The 22,142-nt window shown below is 49.1% G+C and overlaps 1 protein-coding gene across 2 annotated transcripts in view; it reads left to right on the top strand.

The window, feature by feature from the left end:
- The window catches only part of LOC142578615 (dehydrodolichyl diphosphate synthase complex subunit DHDDS-like), a 73,267-nt gene that overhangs the window by 15,112 nt on the left and 36,013 nt on the right, over nucleotides 1-22,142 (top strand). The window contains exon 1 of one of the 2 annotated variants that reach the window (XM_075688032.1): nucleotides 21,631-21,734. The exons of the other annotated variant lie outside the window; for it this stretch is intronic. Within the exon in view, the coding sequence (XP_075544147.1) occupies nucleotides 21,731-21,734 (4 nt within the window). The 5' untranslated portion in view covers nucleotides 21,631-21,730. Of the gene's footprint in view, nucleotides 1-21,630; nucleotides 21,735-22,142 lie in introns of those variants that run through there. 2 annotated transcript variants of the gene reach the window in all.

Raw genomic sequence — 22,142 nt, 5'->3', positions numbered from 1 at the left:
GTTTAGGTCTTCCTAAATTTGTTGCAAATTCTATTCTTTATCTAGAATCCCGTGTTCCGCCACTTTTGTGCAGGTTCCGGCTTTTGACGGTGCAGACGTTCTTAAGGATTTACGAATCACCACTGCGTCATCCCCAAATAATCTTTATTTCACAACCTGAATTGTTTTTCGGTGTCATCTGGCCGCGACTACATAATCCGCAAATTATATTCGTGCAAAAATTACTTGGCTCTTTGGGCGTGCGCATATGCGATGTACTTCCTATTACCGACAGAACTGTTGCCACGGATATTCAATTTGATGACATCTTTCCTAATAATGCAAAATTACTTCTTCACCGTATTCTAGACGGTATATTACAAGATCACCTGAAAAACCTTCAAACAAACGTTGTAATTGCTACAGATGCTTCACAGTGTGAAGAAAAGGCAGGTGTAGGAATATTTTCCCCGATTCTCAATTGGACATTTTCTCTTCGGCTGCCAGATTTCATACCGATTTTTTTAGCCGAATTCATGGCCGTGGTGCTGGCATTACGCAAATTAGGACCCTCAATTACATCAGCCGTGATAGTCACTGATACTTTATCATTGTGCTCATCCCTTACTGCTTCTAGTGATTCTCGCGTGATGGGGACATTTCAATCATTGGTACCTGGTTACTTGAGAAGCGAGCGTTTGATTTGGGTGCCTGGCCATAAAGGACTTATCATTAATGAAATTGCAGACTCTCTAGCCAAGGCATCGATAAGTGGCCCGATTCTTCCTTGCTGCCCTTTGACTGCTTATGTTACTGCAGCTAGATTTCGCAGGAGTATCATTATACAGTCAGTATCAGGCTCCGCAATTACTAACTCTGTGGATTACGGACATCTCCTGCACCCTTGGAACAGAGATTTTTGCCGAACAGGGAAAATTGAAGTGTCCATCACGAAGCTGCGCTGCCGTATACCTGCATTGAACTTCTACCTCCACAGGTCTGGTCTGGTCCACTCACCATTATGCTCATTCTGTGGCGAAGCGGAGACAATCGACCATTTCTTGTTGTCTTGCAGACGTTTTTCTATTATAAGAAAACGACTACTCGAAATCCCGCTTCGCTCTATTGGTCTAACTTTATCAGTGCCTGTGATCCTATCTTTTGGAGCCTCCATTGTTGGGTTCAGCCACAGAAATGTTTGCTTGGTGATCGAAAATTACCTAATTGAAACCAATCGATTTCCATGTTAGATTGATCGTTCTCCCTCCCACCCATAGCTTTCTTTTATTTCTTATCTATTATTATTATTATTATTATTATTATTATTATTATTATTATTATTATTATTATCTTATACCCGGTTTTCATCTGATTATTTCCTTTTTTCTCCAAACACAAAACGTTTATTTTTAAACTCACACGCCCAAATTGTTAACTCCCTTGTTACCATTATTATTTTTAGGCACCTAATTAAACCGCCCGATTCTTGGCCAATCCCCCACTGTGGGTATGTGCCACGGCCACTCTGGACAACAACAAGAACAACAACATGTAGCTAGACCTTGTTTTGATCGGACTGCTGGTACGATCTGTTGGGAACTCGGCGCTGACGCCCGTGGTTGTACCTGGGTCGCAAGCCCCAAGGGTAGCGTTGGCCTGGCGGCCTGGGGTACAACTGGAAGCATCCGAAGGTCCCGGCAAAGCATGAGTCGACTGGTAACAACGAAACAACTTGTTTATTTTAACATCGCAAAGAGTTGGCGGTCAGGTTTGACCGAAGTAGAGAGACGGGAGAGCACTTCACTCAACTGAAGAAATCGGAGCCCTCCTTTTGGCGTCCGGGGGCAGCTGTTTTTATACTCTCGCAGTTGAGGGCAAGAAGGAACCCCTCAAAAGACGAGCACGTGAATGTACAATGGGCTAATGGTGACGCACACTGTCGTAGCGCTGCGCACGATCTCGTAGCACCCGGTCGTGGCGCTGCGCACGATCTCGTAGCACCTGGTCGTGGCGCTGCGCACGATCTCGTAGCACCTGGTCGTGGCGCTGCGCACGATCTCGTAGCACCCTGTCGTGGCGCTGCCGGTCGGACACAATGACTGGAACGAGATCCCTGCTTTGGCATCGCCTGTTTCGGGCCCAATAACTGGAATGAGATCCCTGCTTTGGCATCGCCTGTTTCGGGCACAATGACTGGAACGAGATCCCTGCTTTGGCATCGCCTGTTTCGGGCCCAATAACTGGAATGAGATCCCTGCTTTGGCATCGCCTGTTTCGGGCACAATGACTGGAATGCGAGGAGGATCCCTAGGCGGTCGCATCGCCGCAGACGCGCCTGGAAACACCTGGCGATGAGTGTTGCGGCGACGACGATCGGGCCAAAATGTCTGCCGCCCCGCCGCAGACGCGCCGGCAAAACCACGTGTCGCAGGCGAAACGCAACAGACCGCCCCGCCGGGGGAAGGAGATCCCGATGGACAGGGGACTGCATCCGCTGTCCGGAGGGATGTCGCTCGATGATGCTCATAACCGAAGTCGGGCGTCCCTTGACGTTTCTTGAGCGCAGCGCACAGAGAAGGCCTCGTTCTCTCGTTCAGGTTCGCACGGGACACTGCAAAGTGACTTCGGGAGAGTTCACATTTTTGTTCTCGTTCCCGGCAAGCGTTAGAACTACGCTGAAAACTCAACCGCTCAGTCAGCAAGCACGGCACAACCCTCACTAAGCCCTGCCAGGCTCTTTCCCCTTTTTATACCACTGCCTAGTTCCTTACAGTAGTCTAGCATCACTCAGAACGCGTCCACAAATTGAAAAATTGCACTAGAAAGCATATCATCACTTTGAAACACTAAACAAAAGCAATATGTTAAAAAAAATCCTGCCTCAGGAAGAAAAACATCAGTAACAAACAATTTTGAGGCTGATTCCTACGTTAGGGGCTTCGACTTAAGCCATCGGCGTTACCGTTGAGACTCCCCCTTTTGTAACGCACCTCAAAGGAATATTGTTGTAAAGCGAGGCTCCAGCGCAGGAGGCGGCCATTTTTGGGAGAGATGGTCTGCAGCCATTGGAGAGGGCAGTGATCCGTCTCAATGATAAACCTCGAGCCGGCTAGATAGCATGACAATTTCTGAACGGCCCACACGAGACACGCACACTCTTTCTCGGTGGCGCTATACGCCTGCTCACGACTGGTCAGCTTACGACTAGCATACAGGACGGGGTGTTCTACTTCTCCATTTTCCCGTTGGCACAGTACAACGCCCATGCCTCGCTCACTAGCATCGCACTGAACAATGAACCCTTTTGTATAGTCTGGCGAAAACCCCGTAGCCGCATGCGGCGCGGTCCTTAAAGCAAACATCACCCCAGGCAGACACAGCTCCCAGTCAGTTCGATGTTCAAAACACAACGCTCTCAACACGCGCTTCATGACGGAGTGGAGCTTCTCAACGGAATTCGACTGTGGGTGGTACACTGAGCTGTGTAACAGCTTTACCCCACACCTTTCGAGAAAAGTTGTCGTCAAAGCGCTAGTAAACACTGTGCCCTGATCTGATTGAATTTCTGCAGGAAAACCAACTCGCGCAAATATGGACAGTAGTGCATTAACTATCTCAACTGAGCTGAGTTCTTTAAGCGGCACTGCTTCAGGGAACTTTGTCGCTGGGCAGATCACAGTCAAAATGTGTCTGTACCCCGTGGCTGTTACCGGCAGAGGTCCCACAGTATCAATAACGAGCCGTCTAAAAGGCTCCGTAATGATAGGTACCAATTTCAACGGCGCCCTCGATTTGTCCCCTGGTTTGCCCACCCGCTGACAAGTGTCACATGTCCTCACGAAATGGTCTGCGTCCCGAAAACACCCTGGCCAATAGTACTCTTGCAAGAGACGGTCCTTAGTTTTCTTAACTCCTAGGTGTCCGGACCACGAACCCCCATGTGACAAGCGCAACAGATCCTGACGATAGCATTGAGGCACGATCAGCTGATCGAACTCCACTCCTCTTCGGTCTAGATACTTCCGGTACAGGACTCCACCCCTTTCCACAAAACGCGCAGTTTTCCTGGCGATACCTTCTTTGACATTGCAGCGCACGTTTTCCAGGCTGCCATCCTTTTTTTGCTCGGCTATCAAAGCCGTCCGGCTGACTCTTAGCAACCTATCAAGTCCGGCTGACGTAGGCGCGATGAGCAAATCTGTAGATAGCTCTTCTAACTTTCCCGTGTCGGGCGGTTCCTCTCCAGTATCTGGCGCCTTCAACGCTACAGACTCAATTTTATTCAGTTCGGGCGTGCTCTGAGTATCAGCTTGCTGCGCCTCTGACCCTTTTTCGTTGTTTGATAACGTCGGCCCCGCAACTACCGCCTTTGCAGCGAGCTCCCGAACCTTCGATCTGGTTAAGGCCTGAACACTAGCTTCACCAAACAAAAGCCCCTTCTCGCGCAGGAGGTGATCGGACCTGTTTGAAAATAGGTACGGGTACTGGGGTGGCAGCATAGATGACACTGCCGCCTCTGTCTCAAGCGTTCCGAAAGGTCCTTCAATAAGCACTTTTGCTACCGGCAGACACACGCTATGAGCTTCCACGGCTTGCTTGATCCATGCGCACTCGCCGGTGAACATATGGGGTTCTACATAAGACGGGTGAACTACATCCATCGTAGCTGCAGAATCGCGAAGCACTCGGCACTCTTTCCCGTTCACGAGGAGGTCTCGCATGTAAGGCTCGAGAAGCTTCATGTTCTCGTCAGTGCTGCCTATTGAAAAGAACACAACTTTTGGTGTTGTTTCCGGACACTGCGCCGAAAAGTGACCCGGCTTCTGGCACGTATAACAAACGCCCGCTCGCCTCATCTCGAACCGCTTTCTGCGTTCGGCTTCGGCTGCCGTCTCTTTACGTTTGGTCGGATTGCTTTCACTCGCATCCTCATTACGCGTGTCCCCCTTAAATCTCATGGGCGTGAACCTTGGCCTCTCAGACTTGGAGCCAAATTCACCCTTTTGACCGTCCTTAGCTCCGCGAGCTCGACGCGTCACAAACTCCTCGGCTAGCTCAGCGGCTCTAGCCACCGTACTCACGTCTGGCCTATCCAAGACCCAGTATCGCACGTTCTCCGGTAACCGACTATAAAACTGTTCTAGCCCGAAACACTGCAGAACTTTATCGTGGTCACCAAACGCTTTCTCTTCTTTGAGCCACTCCTGCATGTTCGACATAAGCCTATACGCAAACTCTGTATAAGACTCACTTTTGCCTTTCTCATTTTCCCGAAACTTCCGACGGAACGCCTCCGCAGACAGCCGGTACTTTTTTAGAAGACTCGATTTCACTGTGTCGAAATCCTCTGCCTCCTCTCTATCCAAGCGAGCGACTACGTCGGCCGCCTCGCCGGGTAACAAAGTGAGCAAGCGCTGTGGCCACGTTTCCCGAGAGAACCCCTGCTTCTCGCACGTTCGCTCAAAGTTAACCAGGAACAAACCAATGTCCTCTCCAAGCTTAAACGGCCGCATCAGGTCAGTCATTTTGAACAATACTCGTTCTCCTGCACCGTGTGCCTGACTTCCATTACGAGCGCGTTCCATCTCTACCTCGAGACGCTTCATTTCCAAAGCGTGTTCGCGCTCTTCTTTTTCTTTCTGCTCTTTAAGTTCGCGCTCCTGTTTCTCTTTTTGCTCTTTAAGTTCGCGCTCTTGTTTCTCTTTTTGCTCTTTAAGTTCGCGCTCCTGTCTTTTTGACCTCTCCTCAATAGTCTCAAGGCATTCCGACAGCTCGTCATCCTCAGCCTCTAACTCAAGAATAGCCTTTAGCAGTTCTGGTTTTCTGAGTTTGTCCGAGACATCCAGACCCAACTCTCTTGCAAGCTCCAACAATTTCGGTTTGCGCAACGACTTCAAATCCATGGCTGCTCTGAATGCTGCTTTCTCTACTGCTTACTATTGTCTTGCCGCAAACTAACCCGGCAGCAACGACAACCACAATTACCAGCTCTGTTTCTGACACTAACAAAAGCCTGGCAAAGCTCAGAAGAAGAAAGTCCCGCACTCACCAAACCTCGCAGGCAGGAATTCCGCGCAGTCGTTCCGCTGCAGGCAACCAGTCGTCACACAGGGCTCGTTGCACTGCTCCCGGATCGTCGTTGAGCTGCTCAGCATACTGTCAACTGCATCTCTTTGCTGCTGGCCTCCGTTGTCGCGATCTCGCCGCTGGCAGACCGTTGTTTGAAGTCGTAGGCGATCTCACCGCTGCCAACCAGATGTTTGGATCGCGACGCTGGAGCGATCGGATGGGAACTCGGCGCTGACGCCCGTGGTTGTACCTGGGTCGCAAGCCCCAAGGGTAGCGTTGGCCTGGCGGCCTGGGGTACAACTGGAAGCATCCGAAGGTCCCGGCAAAGCATGAGTCGACTGGTAACAACGAAACAACTTGTTTATTTTAACATCGCAAAGAGTTGGCGGTCAGGTTTGACCGAAGTAGAGAGACGGGAGAGCACTTCACTCAACTGAAGAAATCGGAGCCCTCCTTTTGGCGTCCGGGGGCAGCTGTTTTTATACTCTCGCAGTTGAGGGCAAGAAGGAACCCCTCAAAAGACGAGCACGTGAATGTACAATGGGCTAATGGTGACGCACACTGTCGTAGCGCTGCGCACGATCTCGTAGCACCCGGTCGTGGCGCTGCGCACGATCTCGTAGCACCTGGTCGTGGCGCTGCGCACGATCTCGTAGCACCTGGTCGTGGCGCTGCGCACGATCTCGTAGCACCCTGTCGTGGCGCTGCCGGTCGGACACAATGACTGGAACGAGATCCCTGCTTTGGCATCGCCTGTTTCGGGCCCAATAACTGGAATGAGATCCCTGCTTTGGCATCGCCTGTTTCGGGCACAATGACTGGAACGAGATCCCTGCTTTGGCATCGCCTGTTTCGGGCCCAATAACTGGAATGAGATCCCTGCTTTGGCATCGCCTGTTTCGGGCACAATGACTGGAATGCGAGGAGGATCCCTAGGCGGTCGCATCGCCGCAGACGCGCCTGGAAACACCTGGCGATGAGTGTTGCGGCGACGACGATCGGGCCAAAATGTCTGCCGCCCCGCCGCAGACGCGCCGGCAAAACCACGTGTCGCAGGCGAAACGCAACAACCTGGTTAACTCAAGAAGGCTCCGGGGCTATTATTCACCACCTCTTTCGAAGAGGATCCCAATAAATCACCATCATCATCGACAGAATCGTATCGTTCCACGGGCCAAGGTATCTGGACTACGCGTTCCACGCGTAGTCTGGGTACCTGCGTTGACTCTCCTCGCAAGGTACGAACGGCTTCCGCGGTTCGTAGAGCTACGCGTGCGGCTGCAACCAGGCGACGTTGGCAGACCGCTGTGCAGAGAGCAGCGCCTTGCCGTCGACCCCAGGAGGGCATGCCAGATTGTTCTCCGACGCGAACAGACTTCGCCGCGAGGTGGGCGTGTTTCCGAAAATGGCGCTCACATGGAGGCGCTCCTCCAGCTTACGCCGTGAATGTGCTGCGTGTGCCGCGCAGTCCTGTGACTCTATCTTTTTTTGTTGGGAGGTAAATCCAGAAATACAAACAGGTTGTTCTCTATCAAGAAGATAACTGCGTATTAGTTGCAAAGTGCGGCCAGTGATAACAATAGCGTTCAGTTTTGTATATAAAATAACATGAATAATGAATAGAAACTCAGTAGGGGTGTGCGAATATTGAAATTTTCGAATACGAATAAGGCAGAAAACTGTCTTCGGATATCGAATCGAATATCGAATATCTGTGTAGTATTAAAAAGTTCAAAACGAGGTTACAATAGCTTTATTACCCTTTTAAGAATAATATTGCATTTCACAAGGCTGCTTCAGGTTAAAGAGTGTTAGGGTTGGCGTCTGACACCACATGGCGACAGGAATTTCACCCGACCTTCTACCAGGATTCGTCGAAATGAGGCTTGACTTCTCCTGCGATGGTTAACGTCACGCACCTTGCGCACAAAGGGCCTTCTACCACCCGACCTTCTACCACCCGGCCTTCTACCAGGCTTCGTCGAAATGAGGCGTGACTTTTTCTTTCCTTGCTCGGTAATGCCAGAGGAGGAGGGGCCCTCTCTCTGTGCCTGTCACGTGACATTGACGGAAGCAAGATCCCGCCCACACTTGTAGAGAGCCTATTTAAGGGCCTCCGAAATGTACTTTTAGATACTTCATGCTTTTCCTATTTTCTTTCATCTACCTTTGAATAAACCGTGCAAGTTTCGCACTAGCAAATCGTCTCGCCCTTGCTTGGTCGCCATGGTCTACCGGATGCCTGCAGCCCGCCGACAACGCCACGCTACCCAGCAGGCGCCGCTACTTCTCGACAGCAGTACGGTACGCTACCCTGGAGTACGCAACAAACTGACTGGCAGCGATTGGGATTCGGAATCCTGGAGACCCCAACTTGGACGACAACTACGAGATCGTAGCCTCTTCATCCTGGCAACAGCGTTCGGAAAAAAGGTGTCTGGATCATGACTGCATATGGTGAGTGCACGGCTTTTCTTCACTGAGATATCACTTGGCTTTTACGTATTTTTTGGAAAGTACATTGCAGTGATTTTTCTTTAAACCGTTGACGGAAGTTTGAGTACCTCAAGGTTGTATAGAGTGAAGGTTTAGCAGCACTAAGGGCAGCCATGAACTTGAAGGCACTAAAGAAGCCGGAATTGTTGAGCTTGGCCAAAGAGTTGGGCCTCTAAATTGCCGAATCAGAGAGAAAGCCGGAGATCATTGAGGCGATCGAAGCGACCGGGGCAGACGACGAGGAACTGACGGAATGCCTAGAGAGCATTAAAGAAAAAGAAGAAGAGCGTAAGCGCCTAGAGGAAAAAGAAGAGCGCGGCCGTGTTGCACGCGACGCACTCGAAATGAAGCGCCTAGAGATTGAGCTCTTGAAAGCTCAAAATTTTGAAAGACCTAGTACAGAGGCACGTGAAAGCGAGCGCAGAATGACAGACTTGATGGCACCCTACGCAGTAGGAGGGGACATAGGTCTTTTTGTGGTACAGTTTGAGCGCACGTGTGAGAAGGCAAAATTCGCGAGAGACACGTGGCCGCAACGCTTGCTTACGTTACTGCCACGTGAGGTAGCTGATATTATCGCCCGCATGGGGAAAGAAGAAGCAGAGGACTTCGATGAAGTCAAAGCAAATCTGCTTAAAAAGTACAGGTTATCAGCGGAAGCATTCAGGTGAAAGTTCAGGGAAGTCGAGAAGACCAAAAGTGAGTCATACTTAGATTTTGCATACACCTTGGAGGTAAACCTGAAGGAATGGCTCAGAGAAGAGGATGCACTCGGCGATGCCGAAAAAATAATGCAGTGCGTTGCTTTAGAACAGTTATACCGCCGGCTGCCAGTAAACATCAAGCATTGGGTTCAGGATAGGCCAGGCGTAGACACTATCACGAGAGCGGCCAATCTCGCTGAGGAGTACGTAACCCGCCGTGCGTTCGAAGGCAACGAAGCTCCTAAGAAGGAGGTGACTAAATAGAGACCCGACAAGCCAGAGCGTTGGTCGAAGTCGAATCAGTATAAATCAAAGGAAAGGTCAGATTCAGTGAAAAGTAGTGACGAGAACAGCAAAGGAAGGGGGGAGTCACCCGAACAGAGGGCAGAAAGGCAAAAGAAAAGGGCTTTCGAGGCCAAGAAACCAATAGTTTGCTACAACTGCCAGCAAACGGGGCATATCTCCGTGGGATGCAAAAATCCCAAACTAGTGTTGATGTCACTAACTAGTAAGGAGGAAAACCTGAAATTGCTTGAACCGTACATTCGAGACCTCGTGGTAAACGGCAAACCGTGTAGGGTGCTTCGCGACTCAGCAGCCACAATGGACGTAGTGCACCCGTCGTACGTAGAGGAAGGCCAGTTCACGGGAGAATGTGCTTGCATAAGGCAAGCCGTGGAAACCTCCAGTGTTTTTCTCCCTGTGGCCAAGATTCGTATCGAAGGACCTTTTGGAGTACTAGACACTGAAGCTGCCGTCTCGGCACATCTCCCGCCTCAGTATCCATATTTGTTTTCTAACAAATGTGAGGATTTGCTACGACGCAGGGGAATCGGGTTTAGTGAAGAGATAATGCAAGCCTTAACTTGTTCCAAGGCACGGGAGCTCGCGGCCAAGGCAGTGTATGAGTTTCCAGTAGGGGAGGAAACAGGTTTGAAGGAGGATTCGTCCACCAGTACCGAACAGGACAGCCCTATAGGGGATGATGCGGAAAGTACACCAGCTAATGAAGAAGTCAGGAAAGCAGCAGAGCCTGAAATGCCTCGCGAGGCAGAATGCAGACAAAGGTTATTGAATGTAAGCCCTGCCAGATTAATTTCTGAGCAGGAAAAAAGATTCCACACTGCGTAACCTTAAGCCGGACGCTAAAGAAAGTGTGGCCAAACAGAACGTGAAGTTCCTCAAGAGGGCAGGCGTCCTCTATAGAAAGTACACCAGCCGAAAGGGAGTGCAATTCGACCAACTCGTGGTGCCGCATCCCTATCGTGAGCAGCTCCTGCACCTGGTTCACGGGGGCTTTCGGACAGGGCATCTGGGCATTCGTAAAACAAAGGACCGCTTATTGCAGGAATGTTACTGGCCCGGCTGCTTTCGAGAAATAGAAGCATTTGTAAGAAGCTGCGACACATGCCAACGCATAGGCAAGCCCGGAGATAAGGCTAAAGCGCCAATGAAACTTGTTCCCATTATCACGGAGCCATTTCGCAGGATCATAATAGACACAGTGGGACCACTTCCTGCGACGCAGTCTGGCTATCGACATATTCTTACTGCACTATGCCCCGCAACGAAATTTCCCGAGGCAGTGCCTCTCAAAGAACTAAGCTCGGCGGAGATCGTCAACGCGCTTTTATCTATCTTCGCGCAAGTAGGGTTTCCCGCAGAAATCCAGTCAGATCAAGGATCCGTCTTTACGAGCGCACTGACCTCCACGTTTCTGGAAAGGTGCGGTATGAAAATTATCCATAGCTCAGTGTACCACCCGCAGTCAAACGCGGTAGAGAAAGTCCACTCAGTCATGAAACGGCTTTGGCGAGCCCTTTGTTATGAGCACAAAGCCGATTGGGAGAGATGCTTGCCTGCAGCAATGTTCGCGCTTCGAACTGCACCGCACGAATCAACAGGTTTTTCACCTTCAGAGCTCGTTTACGGACGCTGCCTTCGCTCCGCTCTCCGCATTTTTCGAGAGGCCTGGGAAGGCCGAGCAGACGATCCTTCGGTTGTGGCATACGTGCTAGAGCTGTTGGACCGTCTGCACGCTTCTCAGGAATTAGCAGGGCAGGAAATGCGTAAGGCACAAAGCAAGGCTAAGCATTACTATGACAGGACGGCTCGCACGCGACGCTTTGAAGTGGGGGAAAAGGTAATGAACCTGAAACCCTCGTTGAAAAACAAACTAGAGGTTCAATGGGAAGGACCGGTTGACATAATTCAGAAATTATCTGAAACAAACTACGTAATCACGGTACCACGAAGGACACCACAAGTGAACCATAGCAATCTACTTAAACCCTACAGGCAGAGGGAAGCCATTGTGAACATGTCCCTTAACCAACCTGAGAAAATGCCTGTCGACTTTCCAGAGTGAACAGCAGTGACGGAGACAAAAGACATTGACGAGACCATTGTTAATTTAGTAGAACAGGCGGAGTTGAATCCCAATCAAAGGGCCGAACTGAGGGAACTCGTGTTTGAATTTAAAGACGTATTTTCAGACACACCGGGCAGGACAACTGCGATCGTTCACGATATCGAGTTAACCTCGTCGGACCAAGTTCGTTCGAAAGCTTATCGCGTTTCGCCTCGTCAACGTGAAATCATGACCGCTGAAATAAACAAGATGTTAGAGCTAGGTGTAATCGAGCCAGGAGAGAGTGATTATACCTCACCTCTTATCTTAGTTGAGGTCCCAGGAAAGGAGCCGCGCCCATGTATCGACTACCGCAAGCTCAATTTAATCACGAAGCACCAGACTTATCCAATACCGCATATCGAGGAAAGGCTTGAGAAAGTGAGCAGTGCTAATTTCATTTCTACGCTCGATTTAGTCAGAGGGTATTGGCAGGCTCCGTTGACCGAGAGTGCAAGCAGGCTTGCAGCGTTTATTTCCCCGATGGGAACCTTTCGTCCGAAAGTCCTGAGTTTTGGATTGAAGAATGCGCCATATTGCTTCTCTAGCCTTATGGACCAAGTGCTACGAGGAATGGAGGACTTTGCACTTCCCTATCTCGATGACATAGCTATCTTTTCTTCATCATGGGCGGACCATATGCAACACCTGCGAACCGTGTTGTGTCGTCTACGAGAGGCCAACTTAACTGTTAAGGCTCCCAAATGCCAATTAGGGCGCGCGGAGGTAGCTTATCTAGGTCATGTAATAGGGCAAGGCCATCGTCGGCCTTCCGAGGTTAAACTAACCGCAAAAGACAACTTCCCGCAACCACGCACCAAGCGGGACATCAGATCATTCCTTGGCTTGGCGGGTTATTACCAAAGATATATTCCGCGGTATTCCGAGATATCGAGTCCTTTAACGGATGCTCTCAGAAAAACAGAACCAAAAACGGTAAAGTAGGATGACGCAAAAGAAAAGGCTTTTTGTATGCTGAAGAACGCACTAACGAGTCAGCCAGTGTTGAACGCGCCCGACTACTCTAAGCCATTCATTCTTCAGTGTGATGCCAGTGACAGGGGTATGGGGGTGGTGCTCTGTCAAGAGAGATGACGAGAACGAACACCCTGTACTGTACGCCAGTAGAAAGCTTTCAATTCGTGAAGAAGCATACAGTGCATCAGAAAAGGAATGCGCCTGCGTAGTCTGGGCGGTACAGAAGCTAGCTTGCTATATCGCTGGCTCAAGATTCATCATAGAGACTGATCACTGTCCCCTCATATGGCTGCAGTTCATGTCTACGAAAAACGGTCGTCTTTTGGCTGGAGCTTGGCTCTTCAACAGTACACCTTCGATATGCGCTACAAGAAGGGTAAGCTTAACGGCAATGCCGACGAGTTAAGTCGTTGCCCCTAGAGTATCGAAAGCTTCATGCTCATCCGGGTTTCCGTGGCATTTTTTTCGCTCGTTCATACGTTTTCGCTCGTTCATATGTTTTTCCGAAGCGACGCCGATTCTTAGTGGATTTTAATAACCCCGTCTTAACGCTTCCAAGAAATGGCTGTTTTTAGTGTTGAGGGGGGGGGGTGAGGACGCGCGTAGGGAATGGGAAAGGTGCAGCGGGCTTTCTTTTTTTTTAAAGCCGGGTGTGTCTTGGGGGAGAGTGGCCTTGTGCTCACTGCTTTGTGGTTGTGGGTCCGGCACTGTTCTGGGGTGACTGCTTGCCCACGCAGGAGACGAAAAGTTGCGACGCCTGCTTGCAAGACCAATTTCAGTGGACCGGACCAGGGAGAAAAGTCACCAGAGCACCACGAGGACAGATAACCACTCCCAGGAATCTACCTACTACGAACTAAGGGTTCGTGACCTCTACGGGGAATTCTGATATCGAAACGCCGATCCCTCGTACAACGGCTGCTGGCCCCTACACGTCGGGATATTCCTCCCCCGCCGGAGATGCTGTTAGGGTTGGCGTCTGACACCACATGGCGACAGGAATTTCACCCGACCTTCTACCAGGATTCGTCGAAATGAGGCTTGACTTCTCCTGCGATGGTTAACGTCACGCACCTTGCGCACAAAGGGCCTTCTACCACCCGACCTTCTACCACCCGGCCTTCTACGAGGCTTCGTCGAAATGAGGCGTGACTTTTCCTTTCCTTGCTCGGTAATGCCAGAGGAGGAGGGGCCCTCTCTCTGTGCCTGTCACGTGACATCGACGGAAGCAAGATCCCACCCACACTTGTAGAGAGCCTATTTAAGGGCCTCCGAAATTTACTTTTAGATACTTCATGCTTTTCTTATTTTCTTTCATCTACCTTTGAATAAACCGTGCAAGTTTCGCACTAGCGAATCGTCTCGCCCTTGCTTGGTCGCCATGGTCTACCGGATGCCTGCAGCCCGCCGACAACGCCACGCTACCCAATAAGTAATGTCGGTCGAGCTTCGATAGGCAGGCGCCGCTACTTCTCGGCAGCAGTACGGTACGCTACCCTGGAGTACGCAACAAGAGGCACTGATTATAGGTAATGCACTCAGGTAATGTCAGGTAATGTCAGGTAATTATCTCAGTCAGGTAATGCCCTTGTTACAGGTTATTGTAAAGGAAAATTAACTGCTTAACATGTTCAGAAAGTAAGCGCCCTCTATGCATTGTGACATTTCCACCGATAGAAAAGCCTCTTTCACTAGGAAGGTGGCAGGGATGGCCAAGTACTTCTCGGCGAGTACACTTAAAAGTGGGTACTTGACGCGGCCAATGGACTGCCACCACTCACAAGAATCCTTGCCCCTTTCCAGAAGAGGCTTTTTCACATAGGCTGTAACTTCCTTCTGAGGGTCAGATGTCGAATGTGTCTTCTCCCTGTTCATCATTAGATCGTCAAAAGCATACCATAAACTCATATTTTACATATATACATATATATGTTCACTACATATTTTATCGCGTATACTTACAGAACACGAAAGTACATCATACATCGTTATGAAAAAGTCCTGGAATAAAGCTTGGTAAAAAAGAAACCGATACTGATCATGTCTCACGGGTGTTATGCAGATAGACTGCAACAGAGCCTACAGATAATAAGCGGATCATGCGAAGTTCTTAGTGAACAAACATGTTCTTAGGAGAATGCGTAGCAAGCATATAATTCGTTAATTGCTCAATTATTCACAGTCTGTCCCAATATTCGCCGTTTCTACCATTATTCGGCCGTCCTCGAATATTCGGAAATTTCCGGATATGCATTCCTCGAATCGAATACGCTTCGAATAACGAAATATTCGATTCGTATACAAAATTTTGAATATTCGCACACCTCTAATCGAAAGCTTTAGACGGGCTTATTAACAGTGCTCTAACCAATTTGCCCCTATTAAAGGTCATCCTTATTTTATCTGTTAGGGAAACTAGAGCTACTTTAGTAGAAAAGCCTGATAGTTATGGCGACAAGCTTATGAACTTTTTTGAAAACTGGTGTGACTTTCGCTTATTTTAAACTTGAGGGAAACATGCTTATCTTGAAAATAAAGTTATTAATATGCGTAAGGCGTTCACAACAATATGAGCGATCCGTTTCATATCACTTGTCTTTGGTTTGACTTGGTATCGGTATCATCGAGCAGATGCTCTAATGGGTTTAATTTAGCTCCAACTCTCATCTGGCCATCCACGGAATTGCAGACCTCATCCCACTGTTGTCTGCTCAAGGTTTGGCAGTGATCTTCTATAGTTTTGTTGAGCTCCGCGATCTTTTTCGGAACCTTTGGTTGAGTTTCTGCCATTTCCATCTGTTCAACAGTGACGTTTTAGCTTCTAGAAGACGAGCGAGGTGGCTATCCATCTTCTCAACCTCCAGTTCAGTCTGGACTTTCTTTGTCACCACACTGATATCCTCTTTTAACTGTTCAGCCCACTGCTCTAGGCTAATTGCTGAGTCATGTGTCTGTGCTCACTCTTGCCTAATCTTGCGAAAGTAATCCCAATTTGTAATAGTGAACTTTTTGAGGTCCCCGCTTCTCACGTTGACGGAGGTGGCCAGGATATTGTGATCACTGCCAAGGTCCACTTGGAGGTTGGACCATGAGGCCGACTCCACATTCCGCATGAAAAAGAGGTCAGGTGTGGTATCCCTAGAGCAGGAGTTGCCGATCCTGGTCGGAAAAGCCGGATCTGTTATAAGTGTGAGGTTATTATTCACTATAGTTTGCTGTAGGTCAACGCCCTTGCGGTTAGCGTGTTGGTACCCCCACGCTTGATGAGGAGCGTTGAAGTCTGCGGCAACCAGGAGTGGGAATATCTTGGCCTTGCTAGTAGCCTTGTTGATAATTGCCACGAATGTTTGCCTGAGGTCTTACACGAGGCATCACAATCAGAGAAAGTAAAGACCGTGTTCGAAAGACTCGCTCGCAACTATCTGCCACTGGGCAACTCAAGTGACGAAAACAATCCGCCCTACAAAGGCTCATCTTGCCCCGAGCTAGATAACCCCTTCAAGGCATGCGAAGTAAGGGAAGCTCTCCAGAGCCTAAATGGCAGGCCGGCCCCTGGCCCTGATGGCATCCCCAACCGGGCCCTCAGAAACCTGGACGACTGCTCTATAGAATGGTTGACAGAGGAGATCAATGGAATATGGGAACGAGGGGTTGTCCCGCATTCCTGAAAAATGGCCTCGGTCGTCCCCATTCCAAAGCCTGGAAGACCCCCGAGTCTCTCAAACCTCAGACCCATTTCCTTCACGTCCTGCGTGGGGAAAGTGGCGGTACGTGTCATACACAATCGAATTTCCAAGCACATCGAGAAACAAGGATTGTTTCCGTATAACATGATCGGCTTTCGTCCGGCCGTGTCAAAGCAAGACGTGATGAAACTCATCAAGTGTCACATCATTGACAACACCACAAGAGATGTAAGAGGCATCTTAGGCTTAGACCTGGAAAAGGCCTTTGACAATATATTCCATGCTCACATTCCGAATTCCATCTCGGAGCTCAATTTTGGAGACGCCTTCAACAGATACATAAGCTCGTTCCTCATGGATCGCAAGGCCACGCTCGAGATCGGTGACCTCAAGTCCGACAATTTCGCTGTTGGCCCCAGAGGCAAGCCACAAGGAGCGGTAGTCTCACCGCTGCTTTTTAACATCGCCATGAAGAAACTATCGCAAAGTCTCCCTAACATAGAAGGGATCAATCATACGGTCTACGCTGATGACATCACAATCTGGTGCACCGGAGGAAGCGAAGGAGCTGTTGAACCAGGCTTACAGGAGGCTGTAGATAAACAGAGATGTGCCATGAAAATACAGGGCTTAGATGCTCCCCGAGTACGTCTGAGCTCCTCCTTTACAGGCCAGTCGGGAGAGGTTGCAAACCTAGAGGCTGGAAACCATTGTCTGAAATAAACATCAAACTCCACACTAAAAGCGGCTGTACCATCCCCAGAGTAGACACCATTCGGGTCCTTGGCATGTTCATCGGATCCAATGGCAGTAACAATACGACGTTCTACAAACTGACAGCCAAGACTGAGAACATGATCAGACTCATCAACAGAGTCTCGAATAGGCGTGGAGGCCTAAAGGAAGACAACCTCCTCAGGTTGTTCCACACCTTCCTCATGAGTCGTGTAGTTTATGTGGCAGCCATGCACAATTGGTATAACTCCGAGAAGAAACGATTGAATACGCTCATCAGAAAAAAGTATCGAAAAGTACTAGGCATTCCGATATGGGCGAGCACGGACCTCCTTATGCAACTAGGAGTGCACAACACATTGGACGAGATAATCGAGGCCCAGGAGTCAGCCCAACTGGCCTGTCTATCCTGTACCCCGGCTGGAAAGAAGATCCTGGCAGTTCTTGGGATCAACCCTATCCTCATGGAGGAGCGCAAATATGAAATCTCAGAAGATCAATGAAACAACATACGAGTCGCACCATTTCCCCGTAATGTTCATCCTCAACACAATGTAGGCAGACGCAGGGCTCTTGCGCCTCGCCCTCCTCAAGTTCACCAAAGACGATCCCTACTCGGCATGTTTTGTCGACGCAGCCCAATATGGACAATCGTCTAACTTCATCATTGCCCTCGTTGATCACTACGGACAGATAGTGAATGCGGCTTCCCTGAAGTGCTCAACACCAACCAGAGCGGAGCAGGTCGCAGTTGCTATAGCACTCTTAGATAACAGCAGATCACAAATCTTCACCGATTCGGAATCTGCGGTCAGGGCTTTCGCTTCAGGATCCATCGCTGAGGAGGCTCACAACATTCTCAAGAACAAGATAATCTCTCCGCACACCATCACGTGGCTTCGAGCGCACCTCGGCCCCCAGCTTGACTCCTTGCCCAATCTCTATGACATCGCCCACTCCCAAGCGCGCACTAACCCACCGCGCGGGAGCAGGGTCGAGCTCAATCACCGGGGTTCTCGTGTTTCGGGACGCTCTCACCACTTTCAGCGAAATCACTACGCACTATCACCTTGGTAGGAAAACTTATCTCCCCCCCCCCTCAAAGCAAACTGGCTAGACCTCTGGCGTCCACTTTACTCATGCTTCAGACTAAGTGCTAGCCAAACCTGGCCCTTTTCCATACGATCACTCCAGAGGCTTTTCGCTCTACTTGCCCCGACTGTGGGGCTGTTAGGAATCTCGCACACATGCTCTGGCGACGCCCCTCGTTACAGGGACCCAATCAAATCACCGAACAAGAATGGAGCTCTGTCATACAGAGCTCAGAACTTTCACGTCAAACTCGGGCTGTCCAGAAAGCCCACGGTGCGGTGATTAGGCTCGGCCTACCAGTCCCCACGTGGGAGCGGCCCGCAGCTCTGCCCTAGGGCAAAGCTTCACAGGACCATGTAAATAAAGTTCTTTATCTGTCTGTCTGTCTATCCGTTTGAGATGTACAGAATAAAATTGATCCAATCCAGGGCTTCTATTTTGGAGGTGGTGTATTATATTATACACTTCGTGACATGAAACAGGAAACAAATATAAACTCTGGGGCGCTCTTTATATACATGACTATAAGAAACGTTAAGATCTGGATTGCTAGTACCGAGCGAATCATTCAATGCATTCGCAATATTAGAAGGATGATCGTATTTACGACCTTCATAGTGAAAAGATTTACCTAAAGGATTGTTAATAACTTTCCATAGCTTTTTAAGAACGTTTCCAACTTTCTTTTTTATCTCGCAGTCATAACAGCTCATCTCAGCATTCTTTAGAACTCTATTTAGAATATTAAAATACATTTTGTAAACCATTTCGGGATATCAGCCAAGAATGTGCATATTTCGTGTGGTCGATATCTATGGCTAATTTAACGAAAATGAAATCAAGTATATATCGAAGAAGCCGTATACAATATCATGTACTATCTCATTAAGACGTCTGTCTGCTTTAGAGTTGCCTATGATCACACAATATATGCACATTTCGCACCCTGATATATTTTGATTACACATAACAGGTGTGCTCACTGGCACTAATTTGTCGGTCCGGATGTAGAGCTACTATAAGCCCGCTTACTGCAACTTGAAAGCATCCGCTTAGTGGCTGTGGTGTCCGGCTGCTAAGCACGAGGTCGCGTGCTTAGCAATGTCTGACGTCAATGTCTGACGTCAAACAATGTCTGACGCTCCCCAAACTGGCACTTTCCGGAGTTGAGAATCAATCAATCACGCAATCCAAAACATGCCTAACCAGGTGTTTTGCTCTTCAAGCATACGGTCGGAAATGACGTCATCATCCACGTAACACATGCATATCTCCCACTTTAGTACGCGAATACTTGTGTCTATGAATCTCTCAAAAGTGGCGGCCGCGTTACAAAGCCCGAACGACGTAATCTTAAATTCAAACAAACCATCCGGTGTAACAAATGCGGCCTTATCTCGGTCAACGGGTTCCATATGGTATCTGCCAATATTGTGATCGTTAATCGAGCGACCAAGAGTAGGAAGCAGAATGCAGGCAGTACATTACGTCCACGATTCGTGGGAGCGGGTACACATCTTTCTTTGTGACCACGCTTGGCCGCCTGTAATCAATGCAAAAGCTCCAAGAGATACCTTTCTCCTTCACCAGGATAACTGGCGCTGCCCACGGGCTCGAAGGCTATTGGATGACCTTTTTCTGCAAAACTTCTTGTCCTTACTGGGCAATAATCTTCCTCTCCGATGACGACACTCGGTAAGGCTTCTGCCGGATAGGGTGAGCTCAGCCGGTGTCCATCCGATGGCGAGCGCGAGAAGATGGAAAAGTCCTACGGTTTTCCACACCAGTTGCAGCAACGGACAAAGGAGGCAGTGTGGGACGGTAAAGCTGCTGAGCATCACAGCAGCCCGTGCCGTTAGTCATTTCTGCGTGTCGACTCAGTTCCTGCCGCACGATCAACCTAATAGTCGATATGAGATCGAGTGATGGGCTGTCGCCTACGCTGGCAACAGTCATAACAGTTGCGAGCTGGCCAAACTTCGGTGTTATGCGCTGCGTCTTGAGGGTCTCGAAAGAGAGTCAATGTCGTATTACGTCGGCGACTGAGTTGAGGCTCTCCTTGCCGATGAGGAAGTTACAAACATCCTCGGCGATTCCCTTCAACAAGTGGTCAAGCTGGTTCTCTAACATGCGAAGAGGGACCGTTCTGCAGAGCTTCAATATGACTTCCATATACGTTGTGCAAGTCTCGCCTGGAACTTGGCCTCCTTGAAGCAGCGTCTGCTCTGCCTACTTCTTTTTCGTGACGGAATCGCCGAAACGCTCTTTAATTTCAGACACGAAGCGATCCCATGTTGTAAGCGTGTCCTTGTAGTTATCGAACCACACGAGTGCCGTGTCTCTCAAGAAGAACACAGCGTTTGAGAGCTGGCTTATTCCTTCCCAGTTGTAGCAGCTTCTCACCTGTTTGTAGTGGGGCCGCGACTCGTCCACGTCCTCGCTAAACTTGCTTGCGAAAATCGAGGCTCTATAAGGTACTGGCGTTGCCAGGAACCAACCACTGCTGAAACTGGTACCGAAGAGGCCGCTAGAGTGGGTACAGTTCAAGTTGCATCTTCATCGCGTGACATATCGACCACCAACGGCAATAGAGGCAGTCCAACCAGGCGGCGGCTTCGGCGAAGATCAGGTGGTTGGGGAACCGTAGTGGCGTGGTCGAGGTGCCCCGCAACTGCACCGAAACTGTTATGGGTGAATGTGTGTTTATTTACAGGTGAAGGCTGGCAGAGATGATCGATTGGGAAGATAGCATTTGAAATGCTGCTGGCCTTCTCTCCAAATACTGGCTCATACCCACTACGGAGAATTGGCCAAGAAGCAGGTGATTTCAACTGTTTATTATAATTAAAACAAAAACTAAATTTGCATAACTGAGGTTTGGTTAAAGAAATATAATTAAGAAATTAGAAAAATGCTGTTAAGAACATTGAGATAAGATCAATTAGCATAAAGAAGGGAAATAATAGGAATAATTGATAATTTTAGAAGTTCAGCAAGGTATATTTTTTGTGTGTCTAATAAACTTGTAAACTGCGAGAAAATTATCCCTATGGCTGGATTCCAGGGAAGTCGCTTCAAAAGAATGGTTGGCGAGGTTAGCCATAACCCAAGTTGTCGAAATGAAATTTCTAAGAGTTTTCTTGGTCTTAGAAATAGGCGGCACGAGAAAAAAAAGTGTTGAATAGATTCAAATGCATTGGAGGAAAAACAACATAGAGGAGACATAGCGAGACCAGACCTGTGTATGTAGAAATTTAGAGGCGGTATACGGCGTCTCACTTTGGCAAACTTTTTCTCGCCGCGTTGGGAGCGGAGGAGATAGGTGAACAACTTTTCGCATTAGAACCGAGGCTCAAGGTTCGCGAAGGCCTGCTCGGAACTTCAAGGAAAGTCAGGGACCGAACTGCCTTGATGTTTGCGGGTGTAAAGGGAACGAGACACCGAAGGACAGCGTTCGGCACGAGAGCACACACTCGAGCAGGTATAAAAGCCACTTCCGTCTATCGTCACGGTGGCACGCTCAGCGTGTTCTGGTGGTTTCGCAGGGCTGCCCTACAGCATAGATTTGAAAGAAAATACGTATGGGTAAGTGCGATATATTGTTCCTAATCAGATAACGATAAGGTGAGCGTTGAAAGGGGATCTAACAAATAATACAACAGTGCCTTGCCGATTAGAAAGCGAATAATTAACGCTGGTCTTGGAAGACGCTGGGTTCCGCGTCGATGAAGCCATTATCTGTGCTATAAACTAACTTGATGTCATGCCACTTTTACGAGCTGATATATCAAAGCGCTTCTGCCTTTTTTTGCGATAGAAATTATATGGACACTCCAGGCGCATTTTTGCCGTTGCCATCTCCGTGATTCAGTGTGTAAAGTGCAAGAGCGATAACACCGTTGCCGCGCGTCGTATGCTGCACGCGCGAGTGAAAGCATGTGAGGCAAGCCGAGAATCGCGGCTCAATTTGGCGCGCGCGAAGGAGGAAAGCGA

This window comes from Dermacentor variabilis, chromosome 4 (assembly GCF_050947875.1).
Source record: "Dermacentor variabilis isolate Ectoservices chromosome 4, ASM5094787v1, whole genome shotgun sequence".
In the NCBI taxonomy this organism is placed as follows: domain Eukaryota; kingdom Metazoa; phylum Arthropoda; class Arachnida; order Ixodida; family Ixodidae; genus Dermacentor; species Dermacentor variabilis.
The sequence above is the reverse complement of the archived record's forward strand: the minus strand, read 5'-3'. Positions and strand labels throughout refer to the sequence as shown.